Source organism: Marasmius oreades, chromosome 2, assembly GCF_018924745.1.
Source record: "Marasmius oreades isolate 03SP1 chromosome 2, whole genome shotgun sequence".
Lineage (NCBI taxonomy): Eukaryota > Fungi > Basidiomycota > Agaricomycetes > Agaricales > Marasmiaceae > Marasmius > Marasmius oreades.
This window is the reverse complement of record NC_057324.1, coordinates 1,911,572-1,926,825: the sequence shown is the minus strand read 5'-3', so window position 1 is coordinate 1,926,825 and position 15,254 is coordinate 1,911,572. Positions and strand designations below refer to the sequence as shown.

Here is a 15,254-nt window from a genome sequence, read left to right as displayed (position 1 = left end):
AAAAGTGAAGTAACTCCTTCTCATTCTCCCTTTCGTCATGCCTCGTCGTCGTCGTCCTTTTTTCCTCTTTCTTTCGGTCCTTGGCTTATTTCTATTTGGAACTGTCATCGTCCTCTCTTCAATCACATACTACCTTGCTATCGACCCCAGTGCGTATCTCTCTGAATTAGATGTCCCAATACTCGAAAACAATGTTCGTTGGAATGCTTCGGAGCATGGCCAAGTCGAACGCATACCCCGTATACTTCATCAGACATGGAGAACCAAGAAAGTACCGCAGCGCTGGAGGAGCATTTCTCAGGAGTGTCGAGAAATGATGCCGGACTAGTAAGTGATACCGTTGTTATTCTTCCGCAGTCGCTCAGTAAACTTTCTGTCCATAGCGAATACATGCTCTGGTCGGATGAATCTTCACGGCAGTTCATTGCTGAACATTATCCATGGTTTTTGGACACGTATAACGACTATCAGTATAACATTCAGCGAGCCGACGCGATACGTTATTTCGTATTGAACCATTACGGCGGAGTTTATCTCGACTTGGATATCGGTTGCATGCACCCACTCGATCCTCTTCTCATTCACCCCGTCATTCTACCCAAAACTATCCCCGTCGGCGTGTCTAACGATTTGATGTTTGCAGAGAAAGGCCACCCATTCCTCGCCCAAACCATTCATAACCTCGTCACATTCGACCATTCCTGGATTCTAAACTACCCGACCGTCATGTTTTCTACGGGCCCCATGTTCCTGTCCGCGCAGTATGGGATCTTCACTTCTGCACACGGTACTGATGACCCTATTCGAATCTTGCCAAAGTTCTTGTACGGGAAGAATGCAAGGGAGGGCGAGGCGCCCAATGCCTTCTTTTCACATTTCTACGGAAGCAGTTGGCATGCGGATGACGCGGCTTTCATTGGATTTTTGGGAAATTGGGGCAAATCCCTTTTGTGGATTGGGCTCGTGGTTCTATTCTTCGGACTGGTGGTAATCGGTGTCCCTGGTCGAAGGCATCGTTACACACTCAGGCGAATCGGTGGATACGATGTTCTCTTCCCCAGGCGTTCACAAAGGACGGGACACTGGCATGTGCACCTCCCCAGGTCGGCGACGGCATCAACTTCATCCACCGCCCCGTCTACACCGGAAGACAGTGCCCCGGGCTCACCCATAGATTCTGACGTTCCTGTTCCCGTTCTCCACCTTCCCTTCGACATGTCACCCTCCTCTCCTGGCTCATCAGAGCTGTCATTCTCCACCGACTCCTACACGGGACGCGAAGCATTCGCTGGCCAGAGTCGCGCGTCACCCGTTCTCGATACGGTACGCCGGGTACGAAATAAGATGGCGTCTTTGACAGGTCTTCGTGATCCCATTGATGGCCGTAAATCACACTCCCATCGCCCAAGAAGACATCGTAGTGGTGCCAGTCGTGGAGTCATGTTCTTCCTTCCTGCGATATTCGCTCAATCTCATGATTTGGAACTCGGCCAGGACAATGAGGTTCCATTATTCACCAGACCAATAATCCGTCGCTCGTCACGAAACCGTTTGGATCGACAATGTTACACAGATGAAGATTCGCCAGGGTCTTCGCAGGATGCTGAACAACATGGTCAGCTGATCGACCTCGGCAGTGAGGGCGATGCTGATTTATCAAATCCGTTTGTTCCGAGAACAACTGAAACGTCGCCGCATTCTCTTTTATCATGAACTTTAGATGCGCTCTACATGGATCGATACCAGGTGAATACCCTGCGAAAGGTTCCCCTCCGATGACTGCTTCATATACGACTGACGAGATATAATTAAACTATACCCTACGATTATTGATTGATACTACGTGCAAGGACGAACAATTCTCTGCGAGGTCCCAAAATTAAAAATTACTCGTACCTTATTTTAAATTTGCCAAGGACAAATCACCATTGGTTTTTTCCCTACAGGGACATCATTCAAGCAAATCATCAAAGCTTTGATACATAAAATGCGACCGTTCTTTTGTACTTGACAACATTCACTTCCCTACTACAGTCCTTTTCATATATATTGATAAGAAAAACATGGCTCCAGCTGCGATAGAGTATGTGGAACTTGGTCCTACTGTCCAGTAAGCAGCACAAGCAAGCAGTGGCCCAATCGCACGTCCCAGCTGCCCAGATGATCTGAATTCTCCCAGCGCTTTGCCTTTCGCCAACTCGGGATGTTCGACAGATGTTTTACCAGTGTCAGGATCAATCTCTGTTTCATCGCACTGCAATGAAGCAAAGGCGGTGAGAGCATTCACAACAGTTGCAGATGTGAAAGCCATGCAAGCTGCAGCCAATTGCAATATTCGGCGGGCGAGAATGACGTTGCTCTCCACGTACATAGGTACAAGAGCGAGAAGTACCAAGCCGGTAGCACAACTCAAGACACCACGTCGGGCCATGTTTCCCTCGCCAGTCTTTGTCATGGACCGTCGAACATATCCGCCCTGTAGGAGGGCGCTCATGATACCAATAGAGCCAATGAGCATACCGTTTTGTTTGTTATTCCAGTCAAATACTAGGAGATCGTCAATAACAATGTGCGAAATACGGAAAGGAAGAATACGAGAGGAAAACTCACAGTCAAAAGTCAAGAACGTCAACGTGAACTCGACGCCAGAGAAGGCCCCTAAAAAAAGGAAATGGACGAAACGGAGTGTCTTCAACAAGCTGATACGCTGTTCGACACTTCTTTTTAGGATAGGTTTGGTCGGTTTGCCTGATGCCTTCTTTGCATCGACTTGAGCGAGCTTGCCTTTGCCTTTGCCTCTAGTTTCTGGGAGCGCAACGGCTAAGAAGAGGGTTTCAGCAACCAAAAGAACCAGAGTCAGCAAGGCCGGAACGGCGTAGATATTGAGCTCCGTCTGGAAGACATTGGCAGATGCAGGAAGAGGTCGGGTAGAAAAGTATGCACCAATAGGAGGACCTATGCAGAAGCAGATGGCGAAGGCAATTCCGACATGTGCAAGTGCTTTCGCTCTAGTCTCGGGAGTCGTGACGTCGGAGAGGATGGCACTGTAAATTAGGGGTAAAAAAGATGAGTGTGAACTATTGTCGAGTTCAAGGAGACCTTACATGGCGAGTTGAACATTTCCTTCACTGAGCCCTCCAATAACTCGCGATAACATGTAAGAGGCAAAAGTCGTAGATTGAAGCCATCTGCAAGGGGTTAATGACCGTGACTCACGATTCTAAGGCTAAGGTCTGTAAAGACATACACGGCAGCTGAGAGAATGTTTCCGACCATGGTTAGAAGAAGGATGCGTTTGCGTCCATATTTATCGGATAGGGACCCAATCTTGGGTGATACCAGAAATTGTAGTAGTCTGGGATGACTTGCGTTTAAGCTCTCTGCGCTCGAGCAAAAGGTAATGCACGCACGAAAACACGGATCCCATGATTCCCCCCAATAAAACGATATCCCATTTCGTCGAATGCAATGAGGATTGGTACAACAAACTTCGAACGCTAGACACAAATGCAAGAGTTCGAGGAAGGAAACCATTTGGGTCCGACGTGATCTCGCGCTAGAGGATGCAGTTGTCACCCTCTCTGGTCCAAGTAAGGACAAGTATGTGAACCGACCTGGGTATACCATTCTATGAGGCGAGGAAACAACGGTAGAGGTATTGTGAAAGCGAAGAGGTCGAGGAGCAAGGAGAGGAAAACGATTGTTTCGATTTTCGCCATCCCGCAAATACAAGGACAGAGAGCTGACGGTAACTATGGTGCAGAACCGTTCAAGAAAGGACACGTAGTATTGGCACGTATAGGTTTGCGCAGCCGGTGGTGAATAGTTAAGTGGGAAGATGTTGATTGGTTGCAAACTTAGACTACTACACGTGTAAAGTACATTTAGCTCTCTTCAGATACATGTACAGGCTCTTCCACATCTTCGTCCTGCCCATCGCACCCAACACCTCTATATTTCTGATCTTCAGCGGCAATCGTCAGGTTCGTCTGGTAGTGCGAGCTAGTCTCCGTTTTAGTGATTTCCCTTAAAGCCATCGTGGCATACGAAGCAGTTCCTAGTTGGAGGTTGATCTGAAGAGCCATGAATTTCCCGTCCTCCGATACTAATGGCGGGTCAAAACCCAACAGTTTATCCTCGTCTGCTTGCGCCAAAGGAACATCTGGGTCGGTGTACCTCAGTACTGACCAGCTCATTTCGTTTGGCAGATGCAGGACCTTCCGGTAGGATCCTCCTAACGTGTAGTCCCTAAAGCACAGATTAGAGTGATTTCTAATTGTAAGGAAGTACATACTTCTGCTTCCGAACAAAGTTATCTGGATCCAGCCCGTCCATCACTAAAAATTCCCTATACCGTTCCCCAAGCTTCCCGCCCGGATAAGCAACATCGGTCCCGGGAAGTGGCATGATCACATCGAAAATGGTGTAGTTTCCAAAGTCTTCCTCCGTGAGGGTCTTGATACGGGGCGGGGTCCAAGGTTTCCTGTTCTGCTTCTTCCTTTGCCGGTTAGAAACTGGCTCATCTTGAAAGTCTGTCAATCGACCTTATCACGGAGACATTAAATAAAATAGTTCCCACCCGGCTCGTTGGTATCCATTTCATCATCCTCTCTCTCCGCACTAGTTTCCGGTACGACATCGAAAACAAGGTCACCCACTACGGGCTTCTCTGTGCCATACATGCGAACACGCTCGGAAACGATAGCATTCCAGACATAGGACTGGTAGGCATGTACATACATCAACCGAAGGTTACGGGGGATCTGTGGAACGAACGATAAGCAGGCGGATAAGAAATGACGAGAGAAGGCTACCGTTGAGAGAGCTCCCATAGCATTACGGGTGTCCCCACTTTGCTTCTTGTAACTCTCTAGAATGCATCTTTCCGCAACGACGCGTCGTGGCATTAAAGAAAGCGCTTTGTCGATATTCTTCTCTTTCAACCACGCGTTACGTGCAGCTTCTACCTCCGGATGTTCTCCATAACGGGTTTGTAGAATGAGTGAAACGGCTTTATGCCAGTCTCCCTTCAGCAATGCAAGTCCGATTGCATGCGTTGGAACCGATGCAGTGCCGAATCTCTGCATACCTGGAAGAGAGAAATAGTTAAATAAACGAGCGAGGATAAGGTCATTCACCTCACCATAATAATTAATGAACCCGTTGGTCTTCACAATATTCAAGGCCTTGTCTAGGGTGTCCATAGCATCTACTTGGACATTCCTGCGTGGATATTAGCATTTGGAGTTTGGAGGAGTAGGAGGCTCAAGATCATGCACCTAAGAGTAATAACAAAGGCATTCCCCTTCAACAAGCCGAGTTCAAGGCCAGCTTTCCGGTACACCAAATCTGCAAGTCTGACACCCCTCTCGCCTCTCTGCTTGAGTGCATCACTAGTAGACTTCCTTGCTGAAACCTGATTCCCAAGGCGCCACACATCTTCGACCGTCTTGTTACCTCGCTTAAGTGAGACGCGCTGGACAGTTACGCCACGTTTATCTTTTGTTCCTGCAACAGCAAGGTCTTTGACGTTGACGTGAAGGATACGAGAAAGATGGGAGAGGGCGTCTTGCGTGTCGCGATTGGTTTTCTGAAGCGTGAAGTGAACATATGGAGGATAGGTCCCGCGACTTGCTTGATCCCCGGACTGACCCCTGCCATCTATCGTAGGTATTTGCGACGATCAAAAAAGAGAATCAACTCGACAGGATTTGAACGCACCCCTCCTGTCCCCGCGGCCACCACGACGACCCCATTTGATGACAATCCTAGAACCATCTTCAGGTGTAGATCCAGAGGTGTCTGTTTCGGTTTCCAGCTTTCCTTTGAACAGTTCACGTATGACTTTATGGAAGGCGGTCCTTTGGTCCTTTGAGTCGAATGGCTAGCAATGATGTTGTTTAATCTGATGGAAAATCCGGAAATTTTTAATAGAGAGGAAGCTTACTTCTGAAACCACTTTTCTATGGTCCTCTCTTCCAGGACCACCTCGTTTACCGCCTCGACCTCCACGATCACGACCACCACGACCTCCTCGCCCCGATTTTACTGTAGTTGCAGTAGATTCTGGGGTTTCTGAGGGTGCCACAGACCCAGAGGCTTCCTCACCCTTCGCTCCACGTCCTCCCCAGCCGCTATCACTAACTCTCGGAGGCTCTGGACCTTGAAGGTATATTTCCTTGAGCTGGGCTATTCCACTCCCAGATAGAAATGGGGCAAGTTTTGTATTGAAGGAATCCGGCCAAGGGTTTGTCAAATCGTCGAGAGTGGTGGACGATTCTACTTTTACCTCTTCAGCAAGTTTGCTACCCGGGGTAATCGGATTCTCGTCGTTTTCGGCTGTTTCAACACCCTGCATTGGTTCACCGAGATCCTGTCGACCGGAAGAAGGACCTGAAGGTTCTCCTTGTTCCTCTTCCTCCCCATTATTGTGCTTCTTTGAAGAATCCGGTTTTGCCAATGATTTTAGATGTATGACATTGCCATCGAGATCGACTTCGAATACCAAAAAGTCCGTGAACCTAACTGGGGGATTAGAGATTTGAATCTTGGTGAAAGTTCGAAGTGTAGATGAGAGGCGACAAGCAGAGAACGAAAGACACTCAAACAAAAAAACGCACCTCTGCTTGATAATCCCTTCAATCTTCGACACACTCCGTCCAACATACTCTGAGATCCCAACGTCTGTTTCTAAGAAATTGAGAGGACGACCGGATTCAGCTTTGGGTAGGGGAGTTCCTAGCAACGCATGGCTTGGTGGAAGTACATGAACGTCTGAAGAATCGACGGGGTGTTCATTGAGAACACTCTCTTCAGTCACGGTCACCTCAGCAGTCGTGGTTCCCAGGGCAGACTCGAGCTTTTGGCGCTTAGTGTCGCGATCTATTTGTTCTTCGTCGTGCTCACGTTCTCGAACAGAGGAAGACATGAGAATGGAATTTTTACACAGCCACGGGTGTTGATAAAGACTAGTACACGCTTCATCTACATTTTACTACTCTTTCTAGTGGTATGCGTCCCTCTCCCTCCAAATCCCCATCCAATCTGTTTCGCCACATAAATCCCAACATCCAACTCTTCCGCAAACTGCCAAACTGCTCCGGGGTTCTTTTGGAAATGTCTTCCAACAGTGACAAAATCACATCGTCCTTCCTGTAAGCACTGCTCCGCAACTGTTCCTGAATTGATGCTCCCTACAGCCGAGACCAACGCTTTGCCTCCTCCACGGACCTGTTGGTTAGCAGCCGTAAAGGATTCTTTGACCCTCTGCGCAAGGTGAGTCTGTACATGGGTTCCGAATGTACCGATTTTCTGGAACCGGGAGTTTCCACCGCTGGATATATCGATTCCATCTACACCGTGATCAGCGAGGATGTGGGCTAGTTTGACAGTGTCCTCAATCCGCCAGGAAGGTTCGTCGGGTAGAGATTCCTCTAACCAGTCAGTACCCGAGATTCTGTTTTCATTCCCTACGTGATTAGGAGTGATCGATAGACACAGAATGAAGAACCTGACCTCAAGAACAACGGCATATCAGATGGTATGACTTCCCTGACCGCATCCACAACTTCCAACGTTAACCTGATTCTGTTCTCAAACGACCCGCCATACTCGTCCGTTCGTTTGTTCGAATACGGGCTCACGAACGATTGGAGCAAATACCCATGCGCGTTATGGATCTGAATAGTGTCAAAGCCTGCTTTAAGCGCACGCATCGCAGCATCTTTGAACGCCTGCACGATTTCTTTAATTTCAGGTGTAGTGAGAGCTCGAGGGGTAGGAAACGTGTCAGAAAATGGCTCAGAGGTAGGACCGACGACATCGTCTGGCCATCCATCGACAGCTTCCGTCGCCATCATACCAGAATGTATGAACGGTGCGACAGTGGAGGCTTTTCTACCCTGAAAAAAGTCCCAAGTAACGTCAGACAATCATACACCATGCACAAATACAGGGGAGTGAGAAACGAGGGACATACAGCATGCGCGAGTTGAATCCCAATCTTCTGATTTTGGGAATGAGCAAAAGTGACGATCTGTTTCCAAGACTCGATGTGGTCATCACTCCAGATTCCAGTGTCTTCGGGTGTAATCCGACCTCTGGCTTGAACTGCAGTCTGGAAAGTTTTGTCAGTACTGTACATCGTACTCGATAAGAAAATAACACGAACCGCTTCAACGTAGGACAATCCTGGACCTCGTTTAATAATCCCGCCGACTGTTAAAAAAGGATCACTGATTGAGATCTAAAGCACCCTGGTGATCCGAGCAAACGTACGATGAGCCAAATGCCATGCTGTAGGGTGACCATCTTGGGCTGAATATTGGCAGAGCGGAGCAAGCTAACAGAAATTCAGTTCTGAATTGATGGGATCCAGGCAGAGACAACTAACAGTAATCCTGTGATGCAACTCCAATCCCCGAATCTTCAAGGGAGTGAACAACAACGGCAGAGGTTTCCCATCTGGTTGAGGATCTTGGGGAGTCCCTGAGCGTGGATCTTGCTTTGGGGTGAAGTACGGAATGCCTGGGGCTGCATTGGAGGGCATATCGACAACCTTGCTGCTCGACATCGGTCGTCCTCTACTGCTGGGGTGGGTGAGAGGTTGAGAGACTGATCCATCAGTGAAAGAGCAGCTTTATAAGTAATTGACGACTAAAATTCCGAGCTTGCTCAATAAGCACGAACAGGTCGGTTATGATATATGATTCTTCGGGCCGGTCGGAAATATTCCCACCTGTCCCGCCTTCTCTGATAGGAACTTGGAAAGTGCAGACTTATATTTCAATTTTTGGTTTACGCGGTAGCAGAATACAGTGTTTCTACTAGGGAAGTGGTGAACAGGTCGCGTAATGTCATTTCTGAGGGAAAAGAATACAAAGCGCCTTGAGAGAGTATATCAGAACTTTGCAATGGAGTCCGGTAAGTAGAAGGAAGGCATATGCATCATTAGCCGATGTGCCTCTAGTATAGTAGTATTGAACAAGACAGTAAAGTTTAGTAGGGTTATCTGGTACAGTAATAGATGGGTACGGAGAACGCAAGAAGAAAATGACGGGTTTTGAGCATCGAGGATGCTAATTGACATTATTGTAGGGGGATCGGGTGGTCGGTGTATTGCTGTAAGGAAACGAAGAACAGAACTGGGGGAGTCTATTAGGAACAACAAGATTTATAGCTCGCGACGATTACACGGTGTGAACCCCGAACTCGCCTTTACGGATGGTGAATGTTCACTCTAATCCTCTGTCCTGGAATTCCCAACGGATGTGAAGTGTCATCCTCTGCCGTTACCTCGATTATGCCGGTACAGGGCTCCATGGCGGCTGATGGTTCTTCCACAAGAGCTTCGGAAGAGTTGGTGCCCGACTTTGCTAGCTTTGCTCGAATGTCGGCTATAGGTTCGGCCGTCTTCAATGGCACTGTTGTCATCAGCTCTTTCTCACTTTTTCGACCGGAATTGAGCCACGACGCCAATGGTCTCGGTGCTGTTGGGCGCAATCTCAAATGGCACTCGCAACGAAAACGAAGCGTGCATGAAGTCCGCGGAGCTATGGTTCGGATCACGTCCTTATAGCTAAGTGAGTACCAAAAAATGGTCAGTCCAATGACGCATCAAATGGGAGACGCTGCCCAGCTTACTTAAAAGGCCACTTCGCAGACTTCTTGATATTCCTAGCGGCCAACCCTGCTTGTGTTCGGTGACCTACGCTGGGATCGGCGACTATCGAATAACATGCATGAAAAGCCGATGGACAAATTGCAATCTCTTTTAATCGCCTGACCATCTCCAGCTCGCTTTGGCATTCATTCATCTGCCCTGAAGGTGCCACTGGATAAGGCGGAGTCGTGGTTTTAGTTTTCGGCTTCTCGGAAATTCAAAACGCGTCAGGAGGCGAGAAATAAGTCGAGTAAAAATCAAAAACCTACAGGTTTTTCGATTCCGTGCAACTTCCTCTTTTTCGCAGTTGCGTCGTGACCGTCGCCATCTTCCTCTCTGTTTCTCTTCTGTTTCTTACCCTCGCCGTCCTGGGTATTAACACTCATCCCACCATATCCCGCATTCATATCACTCTCTGTGACGTTCTTCAGAACCTGTTGCCTTTTTGCCGCGTTGTATGCACGTTTTCTCTCGTTATTCTTGACACGACAGGACGCGCAATACGCTGCGGGCGATATGACCATTGTAGGACACCCTTTACACTTGCGTTTAAGAGAATTTTGAGCAATGGTATCTCCATACACTCTGGTGGCCATATTGGTATCACTTGTGGTCGAATTTGTGGGGGAAGAGAAAGAGACATCCATGATCTTTCGACAGTGGCTAGGAGAGCAGTCCATAACGTGATGTGACTGGTGTATTGTAGTGGTCCACGTGGCTGTGATCAACGCGCAGCCGAAGCGCTGGAAAAAAAAAGTAGAAAATTCAATTTGCATTCAATACGTACAACCTGGACGAGTTGTAGCAGTTTGTACAGTAAGCGAGGCAACGACTACAGATACTATCTATAAACCCTTTCCCAGCTTCCTTACAAGCCCACTTCGGCCGACCATGTAAAGGGATAGCAAGGCTGTAGCGATACGACATAAAAAGTGGTGAATGCGGAAATTTCAGGTCCATGGGACCAGCGAGATAATGGTGTCGATGATTGTTCGATGTGCAAGCTAACAGAGGTAGATGTGCCAGCAAAAGCAATAAAATGGACGGGCTCGGACCTAACAATGCGACAGCTTCACCAGCCAGCCGTGGAGATGTAGCTGGCACTCTCGAATTTGCTCTGTTTCTTCTAACCAGTCCTCTTGCCTAGTCTCTGTGTCGACCGGGTAACGCGCCCATTTCCATGCTCTCCACTTCCTCCTCGACTTCTTGATCGGCTTCCCGTCGACCTGCAGCAGCGGCAACGATCAAGCCTTCCCTCATCTCCCGTCTGACGCACAGTTGTTCTCCCACAATGACCATAATGGCGGTCCCGAAGAGAGTCACCAGGTAGAAGAACAGTGAGGTGGGTATCGACGTTGAATAGTAGGTTGTCAAAACAAGGTGGTTGAATAAAAGTGTGAATGAAAAATCGAGTATAAGACGAGGTCTTCGTATTAAAGCATAAAGAGGAATTAAGCTGTAAAAGAACGTCAACCAGGATGGCTTCAGAATTAGGGACATACTTACTCAACGCAGCATGCAGCTATCCATGCAAATGCTACGACCCATCCTCTCATTGGATCGACAGCTCTATTGCCATGCTTGTTCATTCTCAACAAGTCCTCCCTCCACGAATAACCAACGATTTTCCCTCCATTCCATGCCCACGAATACAAGTATGAACCAAATCTCTCGGCATCGTAGATTGCAGGAACGGTAGGTCTTCCGGCCATCTCTCGCCAATCCATTATCATGCCTACGTTTGCCACACCACCCTCGTATGTTAAGGAAACAGGTTCGGCGAACGTGTTGAGCAATAGAGGGACAAGTAGACATAGAATAAGATAGTGTGACGTTTGCAAGGAAACAATCTGAGTATGATTGAGTGTATATCCAGCTATGCACAGGAGGGAAATACCTGGGCAGTGAGAAGTATAGGATCCCAGTTCGTGTTTGAGGACGGTTTCGTTCCTGGTGCCATCGTGGTGGCCAGCGACAGGGTGCGACGGGCCGCGTCGTCGCCGCCCAGGTGTCATCGGGATATTCGGTCATCCTGTAGGGCCCCTATCATTGATTATAAAAACCCGCCTGAAAGCATCATCATCCACCAATGTCCACCCTCTGTGTCGACGAAGCCACAGGCGTAAAGCTTGCCTATCTCGATAGCGGTGCCCCCGATGCATCCCAAAACTACACCACCATCTTCGCTGTCCATGGCATGATCTTTACCAATCGTCAGCTACTTTCGTCCTCAACGCCAACTAACCTCTGGGCTAATTCCCTACCCAGGGTTCTTCACCAAGTTTATGGAAAACGCGGCAACAAAAGGTGTCCGCGTGGTCGCAGTCCAGCGTCGTCCTTTCCCCGGATCTACTCCTCTCAACCCGGAAGAGCTGAACACAGTCCTCACCGGAGGTACTGAAACCGACCGTGCCACATACGTGCAAGCCCGCGGTCATGAACTGGCCATCTTCATCGATAGATTCATTACCAAGTTCAGTCTTCCCGTTGATGGAGGTTCCATCTTGTTGGGGTGGTCGTGTTCTCCCCCTTCTAGCAGTCGCCAATACACCGACGCTTCCCGAACAAATCAGAAACCGACTTGGTGCACATATCCGTTCGTGTGTCATCTACGGCAAGTTGTTGTGGTTATCGCTTCGCCGCCCCTTAATGACCAGAGCAATCCAGAGTCAGCACCGATCTGCTTCGGCCTCCCAATGCCTTCTCAAAACTATAGCCCTCTCGTGGTCGAATCTATTCCTCCAAACAAACGTCTACAAGCATTTGCACAATGGGCTACAGGCTACTTCGATCACGACGCCAGTGGCAATAAATTCACGCTTCAAACACCACACGATCCGGATACCCTCGAATGGGTTCTTCACTCATCGAAAATTCCAACTTATTACAATATTCCGACAGAAGAACTTACCCAGATGACTGTGTATGGCGATGAAGCTTCTACAGATTTACCCATGTTATTCTTCTTTCAGAATGAACATAAAAAGGCGCTTACGGCTGTCCTCAAAGACCCGGACGTCGCAAGCACCTTCCCCAATCTGAAGCGAGCATATATTACCGGAGATAAAGCACCTGCTTTTGGGATTGCGGGGATGTGGGCCATACAAGATGAACCAGGTCTCATGGATGCTCCCATTCACTTTGAGCTCGTTAAGGGAGGGAATCATTTCGTACGTCCGCGCACAATCAGGCTTGTTTACAAACCCTAATGGTCCTGTAGGCGATGTGGGACGATCCCAACATGATTTTGAACGCGGTTTTAAGAGCAGCGACTTGAGTGCAATCCCTAGTAACAATCCGTTATGTATGAGACAATGGCAAAAGAGCCCATTCTTATTTCTCTCCCGGGTTTTTGAAACGCCTCAACGCACGATCCCTTACTTCATGATGGTCCACGATGGGTCGAGGATAACCGAGCTTGTCGGCGACAGAAGCAGGCGGTTTGTGTAATTCTGTTTGTATCAATCGGTCAATGACCCGCTTGGGCTGACGTTCGATAGCCACTTGCCTTCTCCTCGAAGTTTAGATAATTCGGGTACAAAATGCCTAATAAACTCGCCAGAGGGATCGGCCTGATGGCAACAGATGCAGGTCAGATGCCTGTAAAGAAACAGTGAAGATAGTTCGATGAACCTTGGAACTTTGAGAATACGGATTAAAAATCCGAAAGTATGGAGCAGGGTCGACACCAGTACTTGCACTCCACTGCCATCCTCCGTTATTTGACGCTAAATCCCCGTCGATAAGAGTTTGCATGAAATACTACCGGAATGTCAGTGAGAGAACAAGAGTCACCCGAGAATCGAGACTACTCACCCTTTCCCCAACTCTCCAATCAATCATCAAATCCTTCGTCAGAAACATGGCCACAATCATTCTCAACCTATTATGAACCCACCCCATCTCGTTGATACACCTCATCCCAGCATCTACAATCGGGACCCCCGTCTTCCCTTCCTTCCACCGTTTCAACATCTCACCATCTTTCCCCTGGCCTACAGGATCAGGATCAGCACCAGCGTAAGCATCTCCGCCCCCTCCTGCGCCCTTTTCCTGGTGATTCTCCCATACTACTTTAGCGTATTTTTCAAGGTAAGGCCGGCCCATGCTGACGCGAGGGAATAAGGTCAGGATGTTCGCATAAAAGTCTCGCCAGGCAATTTCTTGAACCCATCGTCCGATGCCAGTATCCCGTCCTCCATCAATTTTCTTTGAACTTTGCATTGTGAGGGTGGCACGTACACAGGCTCTCGCCGATATAACACCCGACGAAAGATACGGGCTAAGAACCATAGTTAGCGTCAAGACTTTCATCCGGGATGAAAGCCGCTTATACCTCAGTCTGCTCGTATTATCCCGAGTCGCATCGTCTCTGTCTTTACCATATTTGATCAACCGACTTGCTTTATCCGAAGCTTCCGCTTCTCCTTCCAACGGGCTCACAGCTCCCAACTTACTAGACTTTGATTTTGAGTGCAAAAATTGCTCGAGCATCTTCAGTCAAATCTCAGATACCTTACGTCGCATTACGATGACCCGAAAGGACTTACCTGCTTAGCAACGTCCTCCCCGGCTGGCCAAACCTTTTCCATCTTCTTCTGATCTTCATCCTCCAATTTAAAACCATCAACGTGCTTGGGAACTGCCGACGAAAACAGCTTCGAAAACATCTCCAGCTCTTTGATTTTCTCGTCATTGGCCCCAACTACAGAATAATCATGCAAATAATGGTCTTGTCTCTCATGAAGCGTGGCCAACCAATTGCGTTGATAGGGAGAGTATACCTGATTCCGAATTGACGACTGTCCCCACGAGGAACAACATGAGGCTTACCGCATATGCTTTATTTCCTTTCGTCTTGAGAAGGCCAGGTTCTATGACACACTTGTCGTGTACGAACGTCGCTTTGATACCCTTTTCCTTTGCTAGAGCGCATACTTTCAGATCCCTTCGCAGTTCGTCAACTTCATACTCGATGTTGGCGTAGAGACTTGTAGATGAAATGTCGGAAAGGAAAGATACCACCCCCTGATGTAACTTCGATCGTACTTCCTGAGTGAACGTGTATAGCGGGATGTTCAGCTTTACAAGCGCGTCCTAATATGATGGAAGGCCTAAGCAACATTTGCCCCTCTAACCAGAAAGAGTACATACTCTGATAGACGAAAGATTCCGTAGAGTAAAGTCAATCTTTCGAGGACCACGGTCATGGGCTACATAATCTTGGGGGGAAATGACAAAAATAACGACCAGAGGCACCCCGTCCGTTTTAGCTTGCTTAGAAGCCATCGTCAGAGCTGTATTATCTGAAACTAACAGGGAATTAGATTGCGACAACACAAGTTTATTCAAACTCACTTCTCAAGTCACTCATCCTCATCCAATACACAACAGCATCGCCCTTTTTCTGTTCTTTCACACCATTGTTTACCGCTCGCAGCAGTTTATCAAGAGGGGGATCCGCGTCAACCGCAGCTGCAGCTTCAGCAGTGGCTACTTTTCGATGAGTAAAGGCATGTGGATCACACCGAGATTTCTTTGATGGGGATTCTGGCGTAGCTGCTGCAGAACTTGCACGCTTAGACATGGTGGT

General features: G+C 48.2%; 8 protein-coding genes across 8 annotated transcripts; 2 read left to right on the top strand and 6 right to left on the bottom strand.

The window, feature by feature from the left end:
- The first annotated feature begins 19 nt into the window (after window positions 1-19).
- On the top strand, window positions 20-2,077 carry E1B28_004245 (uncharacterized protein). The gene is made up of 3 exons (XM_043148706.1): window positions 20-327; window positions 384-1,746; window positions 1,803-2,077. The coding sequence occupies exons 1-2, from the start codon at window positions 38-40 to the stop codon at window positions 1,711-1,713; spliced, it is 1,620 nt and encodes a 539-aa protein (XP_043013306.1). The 5' UTR covers window positions 20-37; the 3' UTR covers window positions 1,714-1,746; window positions 1,803-2,077.
- Window positions 2,018-3,719, bottom strand: E1B28_004244 (uncharacterized protein; the record flags this gene model as incomplete). The annotated part of the gene is made up of 6 exons (XM_043148705.1): window positions 2,018-2,547; window positions 2,611-3,044; window positions 3,105-3,188; window positions 3,248-3,355; window positions 3,411-3,556; window positions 3,615-3,719. The coding sequence occupies 6 exons, from the start codon at window positions 3,717-3,719 to the stop codon at window positions 2,018-2,020; spliced, it is 1,407 nt and encodes a 468-aa protein (XP_043013305.1).
- Window positions 3,720-3,884: 165 nt separating this feature from the next.
- Window positions 3,885-6,928, bottom strand: E1B28_004243 (uncharacterized protein; the record flags this gene model as incomplete). The annotated part of the gene is made up of 9 exons (XM_043148704.1): window positions 3,885-4,248; window positions 4,295-4,523; window positions 4,580-4,763; window positions 4,815-5,089; window positions 5,144-5,223; window positions 5,280-5,661; window positions 5,722-5,884; window positions 5,948-6,521; window positions 6,621-6,928. The coding sequence occupies 9 exons, from the start codon at window positions 6,926-6,928 to the stop codon at window positions 3,885-3,887; spliced, it is 2,559 nt and encodes an 852-aa protein (XP_043013304.1).
- A 56-nt stretch (window positions 6,929-6,984) lies between these two features.
- On the bottom strand, window positions 6,985-8,572 carry E1B28_004242 (uncharacterized protein; the record flags this gene model as incomplete). The annotated part of the gene is made up of 6 exons (XM_043148703.1): window positions 6,985-7,456; window positions 7,516-7,901; window positions 7,979-8,116; window positions 8,171-8,217; window positions 8,278-8,341; window positions 8,393-8,572. 6 exons carry the CDS (start codon window positions 8,570-8,572, stop codon window positions 6,985-6,987), a joined length of 1,287 nt encoding a protein of 428 aa, XP_043013303.1.
- A 197-nt stretch (window positions 8,573-8,769) lies between these two features.
- On the bottom strand, window positions 8,770-10,354 carry E1B28_004241 (uncharacterized protein). The gene is made up of 4 exons (XM_043148702.1): window positions 9,931-10,354; window positions 9,643-9,869; window positions 9,215-9,577; window positions 8,770-9,153 (listed from the first exon to the last, which is right to left on the bottom strand). Exons 1-3 carry the CDS (start codon window positions 10,339-10,341, stop codon window positions 9,217-9,219), a joined length of 999 nt encoding a protein of 332 aa, XP_043013302.1. The 5' UTR covers window positions 10,342-10,354; the 3' UTR covers window positions 8,770-9,153; window positions 9,215-9,216.
- Window positions 10,355-10,415: 61 nt separating this feature from the next.
- Window positions 10,416-11,745, bottom strand: E1B28_004240 (uncharacterized protein). The gene is made up of 2 exons (XM_043148701.1): window positions 11,168-11,745; window positions 10,416-11,117 (listed from the first exon to the last, which is right to left on the bottom strand). Exons 1-2 carry the CDS (start codon window positions 11,674-11,676, stop codon window positions 10,805-10,807), a joined length of 822 nt encoding a protein of 273 aa, XP_043013301.1. The 5' UTR covers window positions 11,677-11,745; the 3' UTR covers window positions 10,416-10,804.
- Window position 11,746: 1 nt separating this feature from the next.
- On the top strand, window positions 11,747-13,232 carry E1B28_004239 (uncharacterized protein). The gene is made up of 4 exons (XM_043148700.1): window positions 11,747-11,874; window positions 11,930-12,275; window positions 12,329-12,831; window positions 12,882-13,232. Exons 2-4 carry the CDS (start codon window positions 12,098-12,100, stop codon window positions 12,936-12,938), a joined length of 738 nt encoding a protein of 245 aa, XP_043013300.1. The 5' UTR covers window positions 11,747-11,874; window positions 11,930-12,097; the 3' UTR covers window positions 12,939-13,232.
- E1B28_004238 (uncharacterized protein) lies at window positions 12,995-15,248 on the bottom strand (the record flags this gene model as incomplete). Its single annotated transcript, XM_043148699.1, has 9 exons — window positions 12,995-13,113; window positions 13,170-13,233; window positions 13,295-13,423; window positions 13,478-13,943; window positions 13,998-14,155; window positions 14,212-14,445; window positions 14,495-14,758; window positions 14,816-14,973; window positions 15,020-15,248. 9 exons carry the CDS (start codon window positions 15,246-15,248, stop codon window positions 12,995-12,997), a joined length of 1,821 nt encoding a protein of 606 aa, XP_043013299.1.
- Window positions 15,249-15,254: the final 6 nt, after the last annotated feature.

Coding starts and splice junctions, on each gene's coding strand:
- E1B28_004245 (XM_043148706.1), top strand. CDS start 38: ATGCCTCGTCGTCGTCGTCCTTTTTTCCTCTTTCTTTCGGTCCTTGGC. Junction 328..383: donor CGAGAAATGATGCCGGACTA/GTAAGTGATACC, acceptor TTCTGTCCATAG/CGAATACATGCTCTGGTCGG.
- E1B28_004241 (XM_043148702.1), bottom strand. CDS start 10,341: ATGGACTGCTCTCCTAGCCACTGTCGAAAGATCATGGATGTCTCTTTC. Junction 9,870..9,930: donor TGCACGGAATCGAAAAACCT/GTAGGTTTTTGA, acceptor TGAATTTCCGAG/AAGCCGAAAACTAAAACCAC. Junction 9,578..9,642: donor TCTGCGAAGTGGCCTTTTAA/GTAAGCTGGGCA, acceptor GTACTCACTTAG/CTATAAGGACGTGATCCGAA.
- E1B28_004240 (XM_043148701.1), bottom strand. CDS start 11,676: ATGACACCTGGGCGGCGACGACGCGGCCCGTCGCACCCTGTCGCTGGC. Junction 11,118..11,167: donor ATAGCTGCATGCTGCGTTGA/GTAAGTATGTCC, acceptor GTTCTTTTACAG/CTTAATTCCTCTTTATGCTT.
- E1B28_004239 (XM_043148700.1), top strand. CDS start 12,098: ATGAACTGGCCATCTTCATCGATAGATTCATTACCAAGTTCAGTCTTC. Junction 12,276..12,328: donor CCGTTCGTGTGTCATCTACG/GCAAGTTGTTGT, acceptor AGAGCAATCCAG/AGTCAGCACCGATCTGCTTC. Junction 12,832..12,881: donor TTAAGGGAGGGAATCATTTC/GTACGTCCGCGC, acceptor ATGGTCCTGTAG/GCGATGTGGGACGATCCCAA.